This window comes from Watersipora subatra, chromosome 3 (assembly GCF_963576615.1).
Source record: "Watersipora subatra chromosome 3, tzWatSuba1.1, whole genome shotgun sequence".
Taxonomy (NCBI): Eukaryota; Metazoa; Bryozoa; class Gymnolaemata; order Cheilostomatida; family Watersiporidae; genus Watersipora; species Watersipora subatra.
The window spans coordinates 67,806,320-67,821,423 of record NC_088710.1 but is presented as its reverse complement, the minus strand read 5'-3'; the positions used below and the strand labels follow the sequence as shown (position 1 = coordinate 67,821,423).

Here is a 15,104-nt window from a genome sequence, read left to right as displayed (position 1 = left end):
CTTTGAAAATTGTCGACACATTCCTAAACCTTACCCATCTGATCGGATTATACACAAATAGACAGATTAACTTGGCCGAAAATCGTTATTAAAACTTGCCAAGCCTTGCTTTTATCAAAATTAAGACCGGCAAACGAACCGCCGAGCGACAGAGAATAGAACCATTGAGTCCTGCGCATTTCACGAAAGAATAACATGCACATTTCACCAGTCTATAGCATTGGCGAATTGCTGAAGGTTTCTGTAATTAACGTAGAAGTACTGAAATCTTTTTTTTTGCCGATTTCAAAGTAACTGACATTTTGGAAACTTTTGAGTACTTTGGTATTCTAACTGATGTCCAAAGCAGTGAAAGTAAAGGAAATGACGATGATATTTTTTTCTAACGATTCTTATGAGATTATTACAATATTTAATTATAAGTTTGGATGACTATTGAAGTGTTATAGTCACACTAACAACATCGATGATGGGCAATATGTTACTGTTATTATTTTTTCCAAATAATTTTGTTAAATAGATTTTCTAAAAATCTATATAAATATCACAACTTTTTGATATTGTTAGCTATGACATTTTGAAATGTAAACAAAATTGTGCATTGGTTTTCTATTATTACTGTATTACTATATTAATAATATTGGTTACTCTAATAATATCAGTGCATTTTACTTCTAATATTGTATTTCTCCTATTGCGGGGGGGGGGAAAGATATAAACATATAATCTTTTCCTTTCATTATTGCTGTTTGTTGTATATAATAACACCCACACCCAGTACATTACAGCTACCATTGCAGTTATCCTATTGCACTGCAGTGCCATTTGACTGCTAATATTGCATTTCTCAACCCTTTCTTTTTTCCAATATCACTTTGGTCGTGGGCTGTATGACAGGGGAATTTCTAGTAATATGGATCATCAACGATTTGTGAAAGCAATAGCTTGCTATATTTTGCTAAGAGAAAACCGCTACTGATTGACTATGAAAACAAACAAGTACAAAATACTCTGAATTCATGACAAAAATGGAACAATATAACAGATTTTAACATACTTTATGACCAAAAATATTACTTGAAATGTTTAATAAACAGTGCCAAATTTATATAAAGTAAAACCTGTATTTGAACACTACCTCTATTTGAACGTTACTATGGGCGAAGGGTTGAAAAATAGAGTACCATCCCTTAATTGAATGCCACTTCTCTTTAAAGGTTGACTTGCAACCAAATTCACATTACAGTTATTTGGTATAAAAGGATTCACTCTGTCTTACTCTGCTGTGTTGTAGGTGCAAAAATATGTGGAAATGTGATTACAAGCTTTTAAAAGCTCCAAAACGAACAATTAATTGCGGCCATCATGAATCTTTCCAAAACGGCTCAAATGAGACGTAGTTGTACAAGATGGCTTCTGTTTACACTTTCACGCAACCTCATTCGTCGAAATATTTTCACAAATATACTTCACGCATTCAATAAAACTATGTCTATTGTTTTTACGCGTCTATTTTATCGTCATTGTAATACTGTCACTTTCAGCACTGACATCTTATAACCTACTGTCAAAATTCGTTTAATTTTTTAACCTCAGCTCAAAGGAGTACATATCATTGTCTGATAAACATGACGAGCCTGTTGGTCAACTGTAATAATCGAAAAATGTTGCAGAAATTATTCGCGAAGTATGGGTCACATGATCAGATTACGACTAGACGAATAGACCAAGCCGAAACAAAACTGTAAAGTAGCAAGCATCTATATTTGATACGGGGTCTTTGGTAAAACCCGAAGTGTTTGTCATAAACTAGTGCTACGAGAAGTTTTATATTGAGCCTTTTATTGGCCTTTCAATTTACGTGACAAAACAACAACCAAATGTAATGACTACGTCAGAGAAATAAACTGATTTCAATCTATGGCGGTTTCATGATGTCTGCGATTAACTGTTCGTTTTTGAGCTTTTAAGAGCTTGTAATTACATTTCCACATATTTTGCACCTACAACACAACAGAGTAATACATGGTGAATCTTTTGATACCAAATAACTGTAATGTGAATTTTGTTGCAATTCAACCTTTAAACGCCGCTTCTATTTGATGGCCATTATTACCATAATAGGAAATGATCAGCAGGAAACAAACCGTACATAACAATTAATTCGTTCATTGTTTCTGCTTTTATCGAAGTCCGTTTTCCAACTCCAAGTCTTAACAGTCTCGTTGTTATAACTTTGAAAACAACCCCAAAAAATAATTAGTAACTATATCAGGATAAGAGTAGTTCCTTTTTTAACGTGGTCTTGATACTTCAATGTATGTGAAAAAGGTTTTGCGCATTTAGAATGGAATCTGTGCTAAAACGGAACTTGAGTCTAAAATTTGGAGGCTATTTTGATTACAAGCGGTTTCTCTTTATTTGAGCGAGAAGTGTAAATTGCATCGCATAAAAATTTTGCACCGCTAAAAAATTGTTTGGATGCTAATATCGACTACCTAAGCTGTAAAAAAGAGAAGTTGAAGTCAGAAGACACTGTAGAAGGTATTGAACAGTCAGAAGAATATGACATGGCTTCAAACGAAGGTGACAATCATAATTCAACTGGCCGAGCAAACAATGTGATAATTTATGTGTTAAAAATGTTAATTTTTGTTTCTGAATGTATTATAAATATGGTTGGTTTATGCCACTTGTTCTTAAATACATGTTTGTAGCATTTGAGAGATTATTTAATAGATTATTATTATACAACTTATAAGCTTGCAGGTTTATACCATATTATTTGATAGCATTATTGTGGTTATATAAACTCGGCTTACAGTGGATCGACGCTCTGAACTCCTCTTATATTGCACATACAAAACCAGTTTTGGCTGCAAACTGTAGCAAACATATCAATGAGTGTGATGGGCTTTTATGTGACCTTGTTAAATATAATTATAAAATGAAAATATGCCTTCAAATTTAAAGAGAAATAAAAAAGTTTAATGCTCCAACAAATTGCAGCACAGGCTATAAGAACATCGTAGGTTAATTGTAAACAATGGATATTAACTGGTATAGACTTTATCAGCTTTTCTGCACATATTTATTTAGAGATCTACGACAAGTTGGAGGAAAATTAGCAAATTTCTTGCATCTAAAAGGTTGTCCCTCTGCCTGAAGAAGAGCGCAAAATATAAGCGACATTCATTTTGCCTGTGAAAGGTTAAATTTATTTTCTGAAAATTCTGACTAAGTGTTGAAAAATTCAACGCTGCCCTTTATTTGAACGTTACCTTTAATAAAGTGTCACTATAGGAGAAGGGTTGAAAAATAAATCACCATGGCATTCAAATAAAGGTTTCACGGTAAGTAGCATTCGAATATATATTAGATAAATATATATTGAATATTTGTATTCACATATAAATAGTTGTCCATGAATTGCGAGAAGCCCTGTTGCCAGCATAATTGAAAAGCTAATCTTAGACATAACTAGCTTATGTTGGAAATGACTAACATCAAATGGAGATCGTTATAATAAACTATTTCAGTCAAGCACGGCAGCGTCAGTTTTATTTCTACCGACGTAGACCAACATGTCTGTTTTGAAATGACGCATCAATAACCCATCACTAATGCATCACTAACATGTTGGCTGTGCAAAATGAGGTATTTCTTTGAAGTGTCTAGCCAGGCCTTTATAGTTTGTTGAAGATTTTGTAGATGCTATAAGGACACAAGGACCGACATTATGGCTCAATACAGTAACAGGTAACAGAGAACGCACTTTGGTCGACATCTTATGAGTCAGCTGTAATATGAAGCTTGAATTGCTTGAAAGTGCATTTGGTGAAAGGCTTTGAAATAGTAGCTGTTATGTAAGAAAGGTAAAGTTTCGTGTCGGTCTTTTTAATGTTTGTGACAGCTCTGGTCTTAGTCCCCTCATTCTACCAGAGGGGTGCTGGGTCCTTCCTAGCGCATCGACAACCTTAGCAGTTTTGTGACTAGCATTTTATTGGTAACATGCCACAACTCCAGCTTAATCCGCCGCCACACATTCCTTCCGGCCCTTTTGAGTCACAAGTACACCACTTGCGTGACAAGGCCTTGCTGGATATTTTTTAACCGTTGCCGGCAGTTGCCCAATAGCTGTAATCATTCTAAGGAGATTAACGTAAAATTACGCATCATACAGCGTATGACCGCATGACAATGCCTGTAGTCATGGTAACAAATTCTACGCTCTTCCAAAGTCAAAAGTCAACCTACGATATTATCTGAGAGACTACAGACAAGCTAGCTCGAGATTTGAATAACTATACCTTATGCTCTCTACTCGAGGGCTTGTAGTGTTTGTAATCGGACAAAAGAAAGTTGATACAATGATTACGTGTCAAAAGGAGTGCAGAACAAACACTGCTTTCAGGGATTGCAACAAAAGTGGATTATCAAAGTTTATTACTGTGTGAACACTGGGCTAGAGTGACAAGTAGAACTAAACCACTGGTGGTCCAATTTCAAACTTCGCTTGTATATGATTGTTAATTCAAATACTGAAGTCTAAAATATACACATTATGTTAATTTAAACATAATTTAAACAGTTGAGCGTAACTTACGAGTAAAGTATTTATATCACTCATTCTATTACCCAACCTATACATTGGTAAGCCTGCACTTCTGTTCAAATTTCTCTAAGATGCAATAATAATAGAAACCTCCTTTTACTGATCATTACTTTAGTAATTTAGTTCCTTTACAATTTTGTACAGTTTTTATACAATGCATTTGTTTTAATGATATATGTAATTGATATTTCATTGTTTTGGGCTCCAAAATGAATTAAACAAAATACAATGTGTTTATTATAAGAATATTAGCTGCAACGTATTATAGTTTCCACATACGAAGCAAATTTTGAAATAGACTCCGTGTTGTATGACAAGATTTGACCGTATTTTTAAATATGACATAGTAGAGTTGTTGTTAATAATGCATGCGCTCCTAGTCAGCTGAGAAATGTTGTGATATTACGGTATCGACCATATTTGAATACTTCTGTTTGACAAATAACTATTTTTTAAAACTCTCAATATTTATATGAATATATTAAGGCTAAATTTTTAGCATCGAGCCTCTACAGTGCTCACTCCTAACTGGAAGGTGGAAGGACTAGATGACAGTGGCAGCTTGCAGCAACGGCAGCCGTAGCTCACCAACTCGTATTATTATTTGTACCATCACAACATTAAAGTCAGTAGATCTAAATTATCATATAACTGTAAGGATCAGCTTGTTGGCCAAACCTACCTTATGCTGGATACCATCATGTTCAGTGTTGATGAGAGCTTTACCATCAGCCCTAGACCAGACTACATCTGGCTTTGGTAAGCCTTGAGCCAAGCATTCAAGTTTTACTGTATCACCAATCGTAACTATCTGACTGTCAGATATGTTAGTTATTGTAGCTGGCTCTGTAAATGATTTGAGACGTTTGACTCAGTTTTTTAAAAATTTGCGTGCAAACACAGGCAATGCTTGAAAAGCTCATTGGGTGAATATTACCCAATGAGGTTATACGCATCTGTATATTGCAATACATAGGGTACAACAGAATGAAGCCTAAGATGGCAGATTCACTGCCTCAAACAGATCTTTTTTATGGATCGGTGAAGAATGGAACACACAAAAACTATAAAAAGACGTTCTATAACTCTGACAAGGTACAGCCTCATGTTCTATTGTGAACTTCTTTCCCCAAAAATTTTGCAAGCAGATTGCTCACTTCCTGGCAGGTAGAAATACAGGCTTATCGTTACGCAAAGCAATGAAAAATAAAAGCCCTACCCTAGGACACTTATGTATTCGCCTCATCTAACTTTCGCGTTTTCGCGGAGTCATCCTCTCGTGAAAATTTCATGTGCGAAACTAAACTATCATAACGAACGAGCAAAAACGCGAAATTAAATAACTTTGTTCATTGATAGTCCAAGAAACTAATGGCAGCAAGCGATCAAATTGCTTTATCGATCTCACCCACACCATTCTACCTGCGGTTCACAATTACAAACTAGTTCCAAATTGAAATTTTTTTCTTATCGATGAACTGAACCTGAGGAATCTAATTATGTTTGTTCCACTGCTTTTATTTTCACATCACTATATTTTCGCACTCATCAGAGCTGCGAAATTAAGTTGCAGCGAAATCTTACTCTGTATGCTACTCACGAAACTAAATACTAGCGAAATATAAGTGTCCTAGGGTATATTACAAAAAGTATGCTAATAGAGAGAAATGTCATCTGCTACAGCGCTCATCTCTCATGATAACATTAGGCTCAAAGTATAACATTGCTGCTATATGTTCAATTAAATGTTGTAAAGCAGCTGTAAAAACTTAATGTATAATTTCTGTGTTTTTATAAGAAACACAGAAATTATACTCGAGGGTAAAGCCGATAGCTCTCATAGAGGAAGTTGCAGCCCGTGGAATATATATATATATTTCACGGGCTAAGTTGAATATATATATATTCAACTATTTTCTAAAGCGATAACAACCGTTTCGGTAGCCGTTGGGCAAAAAACAGTTCGAATTAACAGTGTTGAGTTGGAGTTATCTATAGCAATTTATCATTACGTGGGAACGGACCAAAGAAACCGTTCGAATTAACCATGTGTTCGAGCTATCCGTGGACGAGTTATCCATGTTTGACTGTATATATTTAATCAGTTGAATATATATATATTCAACTGATTAAATATATACAGTCAAACATGGATAACTCGTCCACGGATAGCTCGAACACATGGTTAATTCGAACGGTTTCTTTGGTCCGTTCCCACGTAATGATAAATTGCTATAGATAACTCCAACTCAACACTGTTAATTCGAACTGTTTTTTTGCCCAACGGCTACCGAAACGGTTGTTATCGCTTTAGAAAATCACTTTATTCAAAGCCATAGAGGTAAACCTCATCTTTTCGTAATTCATAGCGTTGTTATTACCACCATCGGCAAAATAATTTTGTCAACGACTTTTCTAAAGGTTTGGTCAAATTTGATTTATACTGCTATACGATTAATAGCACGGGCTTGCCGGGTCACGCGCGCAAGGATTTTCGCCACGCACATACAAAACAAAAACAGCATGTTGTTTTGTATGTGCGTGGCGAAAATCCTTGAGTGCGTGACCCGGCTAGCCCGTGACGAATAGTTTTCCGACGTTAATTCCGTGTTGAATCAACGTCGGAATGTTGAATGTTTAAAACGTCTTAAAAATTGTTTTTATTAAGTGTATACGTTGTCTTAGCTAAAAAAAACTATTCATCGTTTGACCTAAACACAGAATACGTGTGTACATTCAATAAGTATCCATTCAAAAAGCGTGAGTGATATACAATGTACCGTTAAACCTCGTAAAACTTTTAATTGAACTGCCTCGGAGTGTTGCTCTTAACGAATCCCAGGTAAAGTAAGGGATTTTTCTTTGGTAACTTTTTCTTGAAGTTGCATAAACTTCAAGAAAAATCGGCAAAATTGATTGTGGGTAAAACGCTCAAAAGAAAAAGATGTCTTTTCTTTTGAGCATTTCAACAACGATCAAGTTTTGCCAATGTCAATCTAAAAAAATGTCCTGGCAATAACATCACCTCAAACAACAAACCAATCTCAAGTGATAGAAAAATCTCTATACTTTTTGATAAAAACGTTTTAAACTTTACATTAGAAGCATTTAATTTGAAACAAGCCATTTGTGCTTTTGATTTATATTATAGTTTGCATATGTACATGTATCTACTAATAAATAAGTAAATACATGGACTTGTGACAGTGCTCTGATAACTTGAACGCTCTGATAATTCGAACACTTTTGCTTGGTCCCGTGAAGTTCGAGTTATCCATGTTTGACTGCATATATATATGATGAAACAGAAATAAGCAAGCAGATTGATAAGACAGCAAGCAGCCTGTACAACTAACTTCAAACAGAGCAGTAAACTAATAAGCAAGCACAGCTAAGGATTGTCAGCAATAAAGGCTCTATCACTGCAAAGATAAACGTGGCAGCTCTCAAAATCCTCACACAACAAAGACCATTCGGAGTGTAGCTTCATACATCTGCCAGCTTTGTAAATCATTCTCTGTTACCATGGTCATGACACTCGCTATCAAAGGCATGGCGTATTAGAATATCTTGCATTTGTTATCCTACAGGGGGGTTAGACTTGGCACTTACAGCCTTTTTAACAAACATACATTTCAGCACCTGGAGTAACGGACAGCTGTGATGATCAAGACTTACCAACAACAGAAATGTTAATAGACGATCTGTAAATTATTGTATCGGTACTGCTGATGTCAGTACCATTGAGTGTGAGCATGTCGCAACTATACGTGAGCGTGTTGTTGAGGGGAGAGTAGAGCTCAGGATTTGCCCTCGCCAAAGAAATCCAGAGTGTACCTGTTGCTGATGGAGACTCATCTACTTGCTTAGGCGAGACGTCCACCACATCCTCGCCACTAACATCACTTCTAAACAATTGGAAATGAGGCTTTCGTATAATTGCCCATCGAACCTGTGAAAATATAGATAGCGGAGTATCATAGTATGCTAATAAAATACAAATGCGCGACTCCATGCCAACAGCATATTAAGTTATGAAATACATGTAACTCAATGGTGTTTATGTTGCAACTATGTTGATCAAATTTAAAGAGAAGACTTGAATTGTTATGGCTCATTAATTTTGGTAGCTGCACCGTTGAAACGCCATTTTAGCTCCTGAAAACATAGAAGTATGCTTGCTGGTATAATAGACTGGTTCGTTGATATGGGAGATAGACTGATTTGCTCATATGGCAGAGGAATGTTTGCTAGTGTAACGAGTTGGCTACCTACTTTGACAGAGATGGTTTTTGTATGACAGGGCACTTTGCTAATTGAGCAGAGATGTGTTTATCCTTATAAGATCAACATTTCAGTTAAATGTGCCAAAAACACGTTTTTAACAATAAATCTTGCTATGCTAGTCACCCAATTATACGTACCACTAAACAGTATAAACCGGAATAAAAACTTCCATATTTTAGCAATTCTCTCGCTATCCATGTTATGACCTAGATAGGTTCTGGCCAACTGGTCGTTAGAACAGTTGTCACTCGCACTGTATACACTTGAGGTATACAATCAAGGACCACAAATTCAGCCCAAATGTTTATTGGGAATCGAAAATACAAAATTAACACAGAAATCTAAAACAAAACAAATAAAAATATGCATGTAAAGATACAAAAAAATTGAAATCACCTTTTTGGTTGTACGTCATCTACAATTTCTTCATGTAGACAGTGTTTCCCGTTTCCTGGCTAAATGTTTTTTTTATGACGATATCCAGTGAACAAGTGAATGACAATGAATCAGCTGAATGTGGTCTTAAGTACGAGTACAAATAAACCCATATAGGTTGTAACTCAGATCGTTACTGTATCTAGCATTGTCAAAGCATGTGCAAATTTTAAATAGATATATATGAAATGACAATTGCAACTGATTGAGAATAAATTAAACTATATTTCAATTTGTACCATGAAAATTACCCGTAAAACAAAATACATGTATTTGTATTCATCTTTCAACGCAATGATTGTGATGCAATAGCCGTGTGTAATGTCGTGCTATTCAAAATAAAACTTAATGCAAGACCAGCCAAAAACAGCAATAGTTTGCTGGAGGATGAGGTTAACCCTTGCTATACTTTTGGTATAGCAGAAGTGGCAATAGCAATTGTGGCCCACCCCAATTTTGGTTAATATCGGGTAGTAATGAAGAGTTGTTTCACATTGACTAGCTTCCTAACCTATTTATATGTACCATAAATAATATACTTTCCATTTTGGAAGTAAAATATATCACCTACGATCTGGCTGAAAAATTTTTTTAACATTTATTCATAAAATCGGTTTCAACACAATTCATCATTTTTATCCTTACTAACTATATAATTATCCAAAGCACAATAACAATTTATTATAAATTATTTGTAAACTTTAAAAACCTGCACAGTGATTGCAGCAGTTATGGCTAAGTTTGACACTCAGAAAACAAGTTGCAACAATACATTGGCGTTCAGTAAACAGCAATATTTCTTGTCACTGTAATACCTCGATCACAAAGGTAAGAAAACTAACTCCATCAGATTTCCAGATCTAGAATCACCAAAAACAGATATCATTGAAAGTGTTTCTTATTACAAGATATAATCTTAGTTAAAACTGAGTGGTCAAAGATTTGATTTTCCTAGTTATTATAGAAAAGATCATCCAGTCTGAGAATTTTATTTTTAATGCGAAAAAACTATACGCCTCAAACTTTATGGGACTCGTTTGGATCCCTCGGTTTAATCCCTGGAAGTATAGAACAACCAAATTGGGCCTAACAATCATTGCTCTGAGAATTCCGAACCAGTCCCTCTGACGTGTAGATTAGTTTTAGAATAAAATAATTACACGCATCTATTATTTCACAACATTCTGCTATCATTTTCTACAAATTATATTAGTTACATCATTTATTCTATACGCAGTTATATTATTATTTTGTATAATATGTATTATGATTATTATATTAATCATAAAAAATAATCATAGATAAGATAATAGATCAATAGAAAAATCAAATCAAAAGTTATTGTTTTCTTTTCTTACAGTACGAGCAGCACGGTCAAGTTAGTCTTTTTAAGATTATGGCTGTAGTGAACTTACAGTCTGTTAATAGTGACAATAATCATGAAAATCAACTAAATGCTGCAGTAGATACACAGTAGAAAAATGATGAATGAACAAAAATTCACATTCCCATTTCTTATTCTAAACGAACTTCAATCGCGGATGTTGCATATAGACTATACACGCGCCGTTCGTTGAACAGAGGATCTTCGGAGCATATCCGTGGAGATCGAGTTAAAATTTGAAGCACAATAGTCAAAATCTGCTCTACTGTTTTGAAAAATCACGGCGAGGGGTTGTGGGCAAATGCCTTTACCACACAATGTTTGCTTGATTTTCCTGAGAAACCAGAGCTAGTCTGTAAATTATTCACTATCGCGAGAAGCGTTTCACATCTCGTAGCCAAAACAATCATACGTAATGGCGGTAAGGGTGCGCAACTCCGGCACATGAACATTAAGTCGATTTCATACGTCACAGTTTTCGGGATTTTCGAAGGGTTTTCCTCTGATTCTTTATTAGGTAGACCTGTGTTTGGCTGGCTATATCTCAGCTTCTAGTGGGTCAATCTCCTTGATTCTTTTTTAGAACATCAGTCAACACCTCAAGATAACTAATAAAGCATAATAATATTATGCTTTCTCTATTCTTTAATGTGAATTATTTGTAGACAGTGGAGCTGGCTTGAGCCATTAGCAGAACAAGCGCATTTGCCTGTGGATCAACTGACACTTGTGTCAGTTGATCCACAGCTAAGAAAGTTAAGCGAGTTACAGATAATAGCCGTGGTTTGATACATCTGTAATACGAGCAGTGAAGATTTGCCTTCCCGTCCTTGAAATGGAATAACACTAGAAATTTATAGAAGATTACCGGTAACATAAACCTAATGAAAAGCAATGGTGATATTCAACTTCAGGAGATGACAGTTTTTTATGTTAAAAGCTCTGCAGCAATTTATTTACTATGCCCTATGCTTGTGAAAAAAGCTCTCCTGACAGTGATGGCGGTTTATCAAAACAGCATTTTTAACATTTTTATTTTGGAAAACATTTATTTTGGAAAAACCTTTTCTATAACCTTGCAGATCGAACATCCACAATGTTTCCTGTTATCATGTATAATACTTCCTGGGGGAAGCATGAAAATAATCATAACATACCTAAAATGGTCAAGCACATTCGATTGCAGTCTCAATGTCAACAAGGATGCTTAGGCATTTTATAACAAGAAAATAAAAAACAGCCAATTGACAAACTTTTTAGCAGGTACAGATTTCTAGTCCCATTTCCTTTACTGATGAAATGGCAATAAAAATTATTGAAACTTGAGATGTTTTTGTAATTGCTTGAGTCAAATATAATTTTATGAAATGAAAACTACAACACCACTAAAAATTACAAAGTGGGACTTACAGTACTTACAACCCTAATAGATTTAGAGTGTAAGTTATAACATACCTCTCCAAAACTTAGCATCACTGGAACATCCTTGTACGAAAATCCAATACTGAATGGCGTCTCAGGTGCAATATCATAAGTCCCAGAGTCGCTGTTATATGACACGGTTGTATTCACAGATGCGAAGTCAGTATATATATTGGCGGATAAGGTTTGCTGACTGAGAATAAAAATAGTGCCTACAAGATAATAGCAGGCAGTAGCTAGTTGCTACAATTATCCAAGCAAATGGCACAACTAATGATGATAGCTCTCCGACTGTGACAAAAATAGGCTCTAGCATGATGTGACTAACCAAGTTCGGCATCCTTTACTTTAAGTGATCATGGATGTACAGTCATACTTCGACTTACGAGCTTAATGCGTTCCGAGACTGAGCTCGTATGTAAATAAAACACTCAAAACAAGATATTGTAACAGAAAGAACATGTTGGTTATTGTCCTAACTTACTACATGCTTTCAAAAAGCAACAAATAAAAAATAATGCAAGGAAATGTGATTAATTAAAATGTAAAATTAAATACATACAATAGCAGCTAACGCTAGCATTTGCCAGGGAGGGAGATATAAGTTATCCTTCATTACGACAGTTGACTTTGATAAATTTGGATTTTATCAATGTCTTAAAAGATAAACTTAGAAGCAAACCTAAAAACAAACTTTCATTTTCAACTTAACGTAATTAAATTTTCTTCGGCGTTCATAGCTTTAAGTTTCTCGCTGGTTAGCTAATTTTTCCTTTGTTTCGCTTTCACGACCAGTCGGCAGTTTTAAGATAAACCTATCTAAGGACGTTTGCCTTTGTCGCCCTTTCAACATGTTGCAATTAGGACGAACACAGGTGTCGTCACAAAGGGTTAATGCACAACCACTAGCCAACTTGTCCGAATGTCTATTTTTATAGTTTTGAAAGATAGCACCGGCCTTTTCACATGGGATCGTTTCAGTACGCTGTCACCGGCCAATTGTTTATCTTTTATCCAATGCCTGAGCAGTCTCTCCATCAGCGGTCGTGAAGATCGCTGTGCCATTTATAAACTATGGCTAGTCCTTTTGCGAACTAAATGCCCTGAATATAATCCTTCTGTTTGATAATTGTGGATGTATTTCTGTCATATTGCTGAGCTAGCTCAATCACGCATACACATTTCGCATATTTTTCAATAATTTTCCGTTTAATATCAACTGTTATCATTCGCTTTTTCTTTGCATTGTCTTACATTTTACTGGCAAACTTTCGGTCGACGCACAGTACTTTTAATTCACATAATTCTGCACTGAAAATCGCGCACAAAAAACACCGTACAAAAGTATAACCTGAGCAGTTGAAAAATACAGAGTGATGCTGTTCTGATAAAACACCTCCGGCATACTTGGCAACTGACTCACGAGCTCGTATCTCAAACATGGCTCATATGTTAGTGCTAACACTTGCTTAAAAGCTTGCTCGTATCTTAAGTTTCTCGTACGTTGGAGCACTCGTAAGTTGAAGTATTACTGTAGCATGTTGTATCAACACGCCTGCAGCTTTAAACCAAGAAATTGCTATATATATAACTAAATTATTAGCAATAAAAACTGACAAACAACAAATCCACTCAATTAGACAATTATCAGTGTTCCGTGAATGCTATCCAAAGTATATTGACTACTTGTCAGCTAGATGGGTTAATGTTCCTTACTGGCTATACACATAATTCACTTTACTCATTTCATCACTTATTAGCCGAAAGAAATATTATTGCTTATATATATGGGTTAAACAAATCTTATATACTGGACTAGCATACCTTATGCTTTTCCATACCTTCTAAAGGTGGTAGCATTCTGTAACAAAATGAACCTACTACCATTTATGGTACCTTTGAAATTCGTAGACTGTCCAAAATTTACTTATGAAACGACTTGTTGTGTGCATGTTTAGCTGATAATTCTTTTACAAAATGTAGAAAAATGTCTTAATTCTACTAACGAGACTAAACCAACAATAACATATGCAAATCATGTTTGGCAGACGAAAATAAGAGTACACAGGTGTACACATAGGTGTACACAGCTTTCATTATCCGTGATGAAACCAGTGACTTTACAGTAACACAACCTTACTAAAACGCGTCTTGTGAGTTTGATTGAAAGTACAAGGCATTAATTGCAGTTACGAAATATTAGATACCATATAATAAAAACTTAGATCTGGTCGATAATGATATCGCGCAGACCGCAGTGTTGTTAAGACTGCTATACTCATACCTGCCAACTCTCACGCATTGGGCGTGAGACTCACACAATCACCCCAAAGAAAAAATGAAAATGCGTGAGAAATGCGTGAGATTTTTGCCCCAATTTCCACAATTTTATATATACTATCATTGATACATCAATTGCCCCAAAACCAAATCTCATGCATTGCCCCACTCTTGGGTTGGCAGGCCTGGCTATACTCCCATAGTTTATCTATATACAATGCACTCGTATCTACTTACCTAAAACCTTTGACCATGGTGAACCATCCATCAGGCCAAAGTATATTTCATTGTATCTGAAAACAATAAAAAGAGTTGCTATACCAAGAACAAATTATTGAAAGGTATGAATGTAAGAACGTTTGAAACCCAAGCATAAGCATTGTTAACAACATACTTCCAAATTCACTTGGAATTTATTTTTAAATCCTGTGCAATCAGTGCAGCCTAAGAAGAATTATGAATACGTTCTTTGGTGCGTTCAAAAGATAAAAAGAGACGGTACCGAAATTACTAACTACAAAACTATTCCGACAAAGACCTTCAGAGCTAATCTAACCAGAGCCGTGTAATTAGCCTCAGGCTTGACTGAAAAGCGTAAGCACCACGGGCTAGCCGGGTCACGCACTCAAGGATTTTCGTCACGCACATACAAAACAAAAACAACAGGGTAGACACACTTTT

The 15,104-nt window shown here is 35.5% G+C and overlaps 1 protein-coding gene across 1 annotated transcript in view; it reads right to left on the bottom strand.

The window, feature by feature from the left end:
- Positions 1 to 14,956, bottom strand: part of LOC137391123 (lachesin-like) — a 33,510-nt gene extending 18,554 nt beyond the window's left edge. The window contains exons 1-5 of the mRNA XM_068077486.1: positions 14,818 to 14,956; positions 14,661 to 14,716; positions 12,177 to 12,355; positions 8,294 to 8,567; positions 5,298 to 5,461 (exon numbers count right to left, since the gene is read on the bottom strand). Coding sequence (XP_067933587.1) covers positions 5,298 to 5,461; positions 8,294 to 8,567; positions 12,177 to 12,355; positions 14,661 to 14,691 — 648 coding nt within the window. The 5' untranslated portion in view covers positions 14,692 to 14,716; positions 14,818 to 14,956. The remainder of the gene's footprint in view (positions 1 to 5,297; positions 5,462 to 8,293; positions 8,568 to 12,176; positions 12,356 to 14,660; positions 14,717 to 14,817) is intronic.
- Between the last annotated feature and the right edge of the window lie 148 nt (positions 14,957 to 15,104).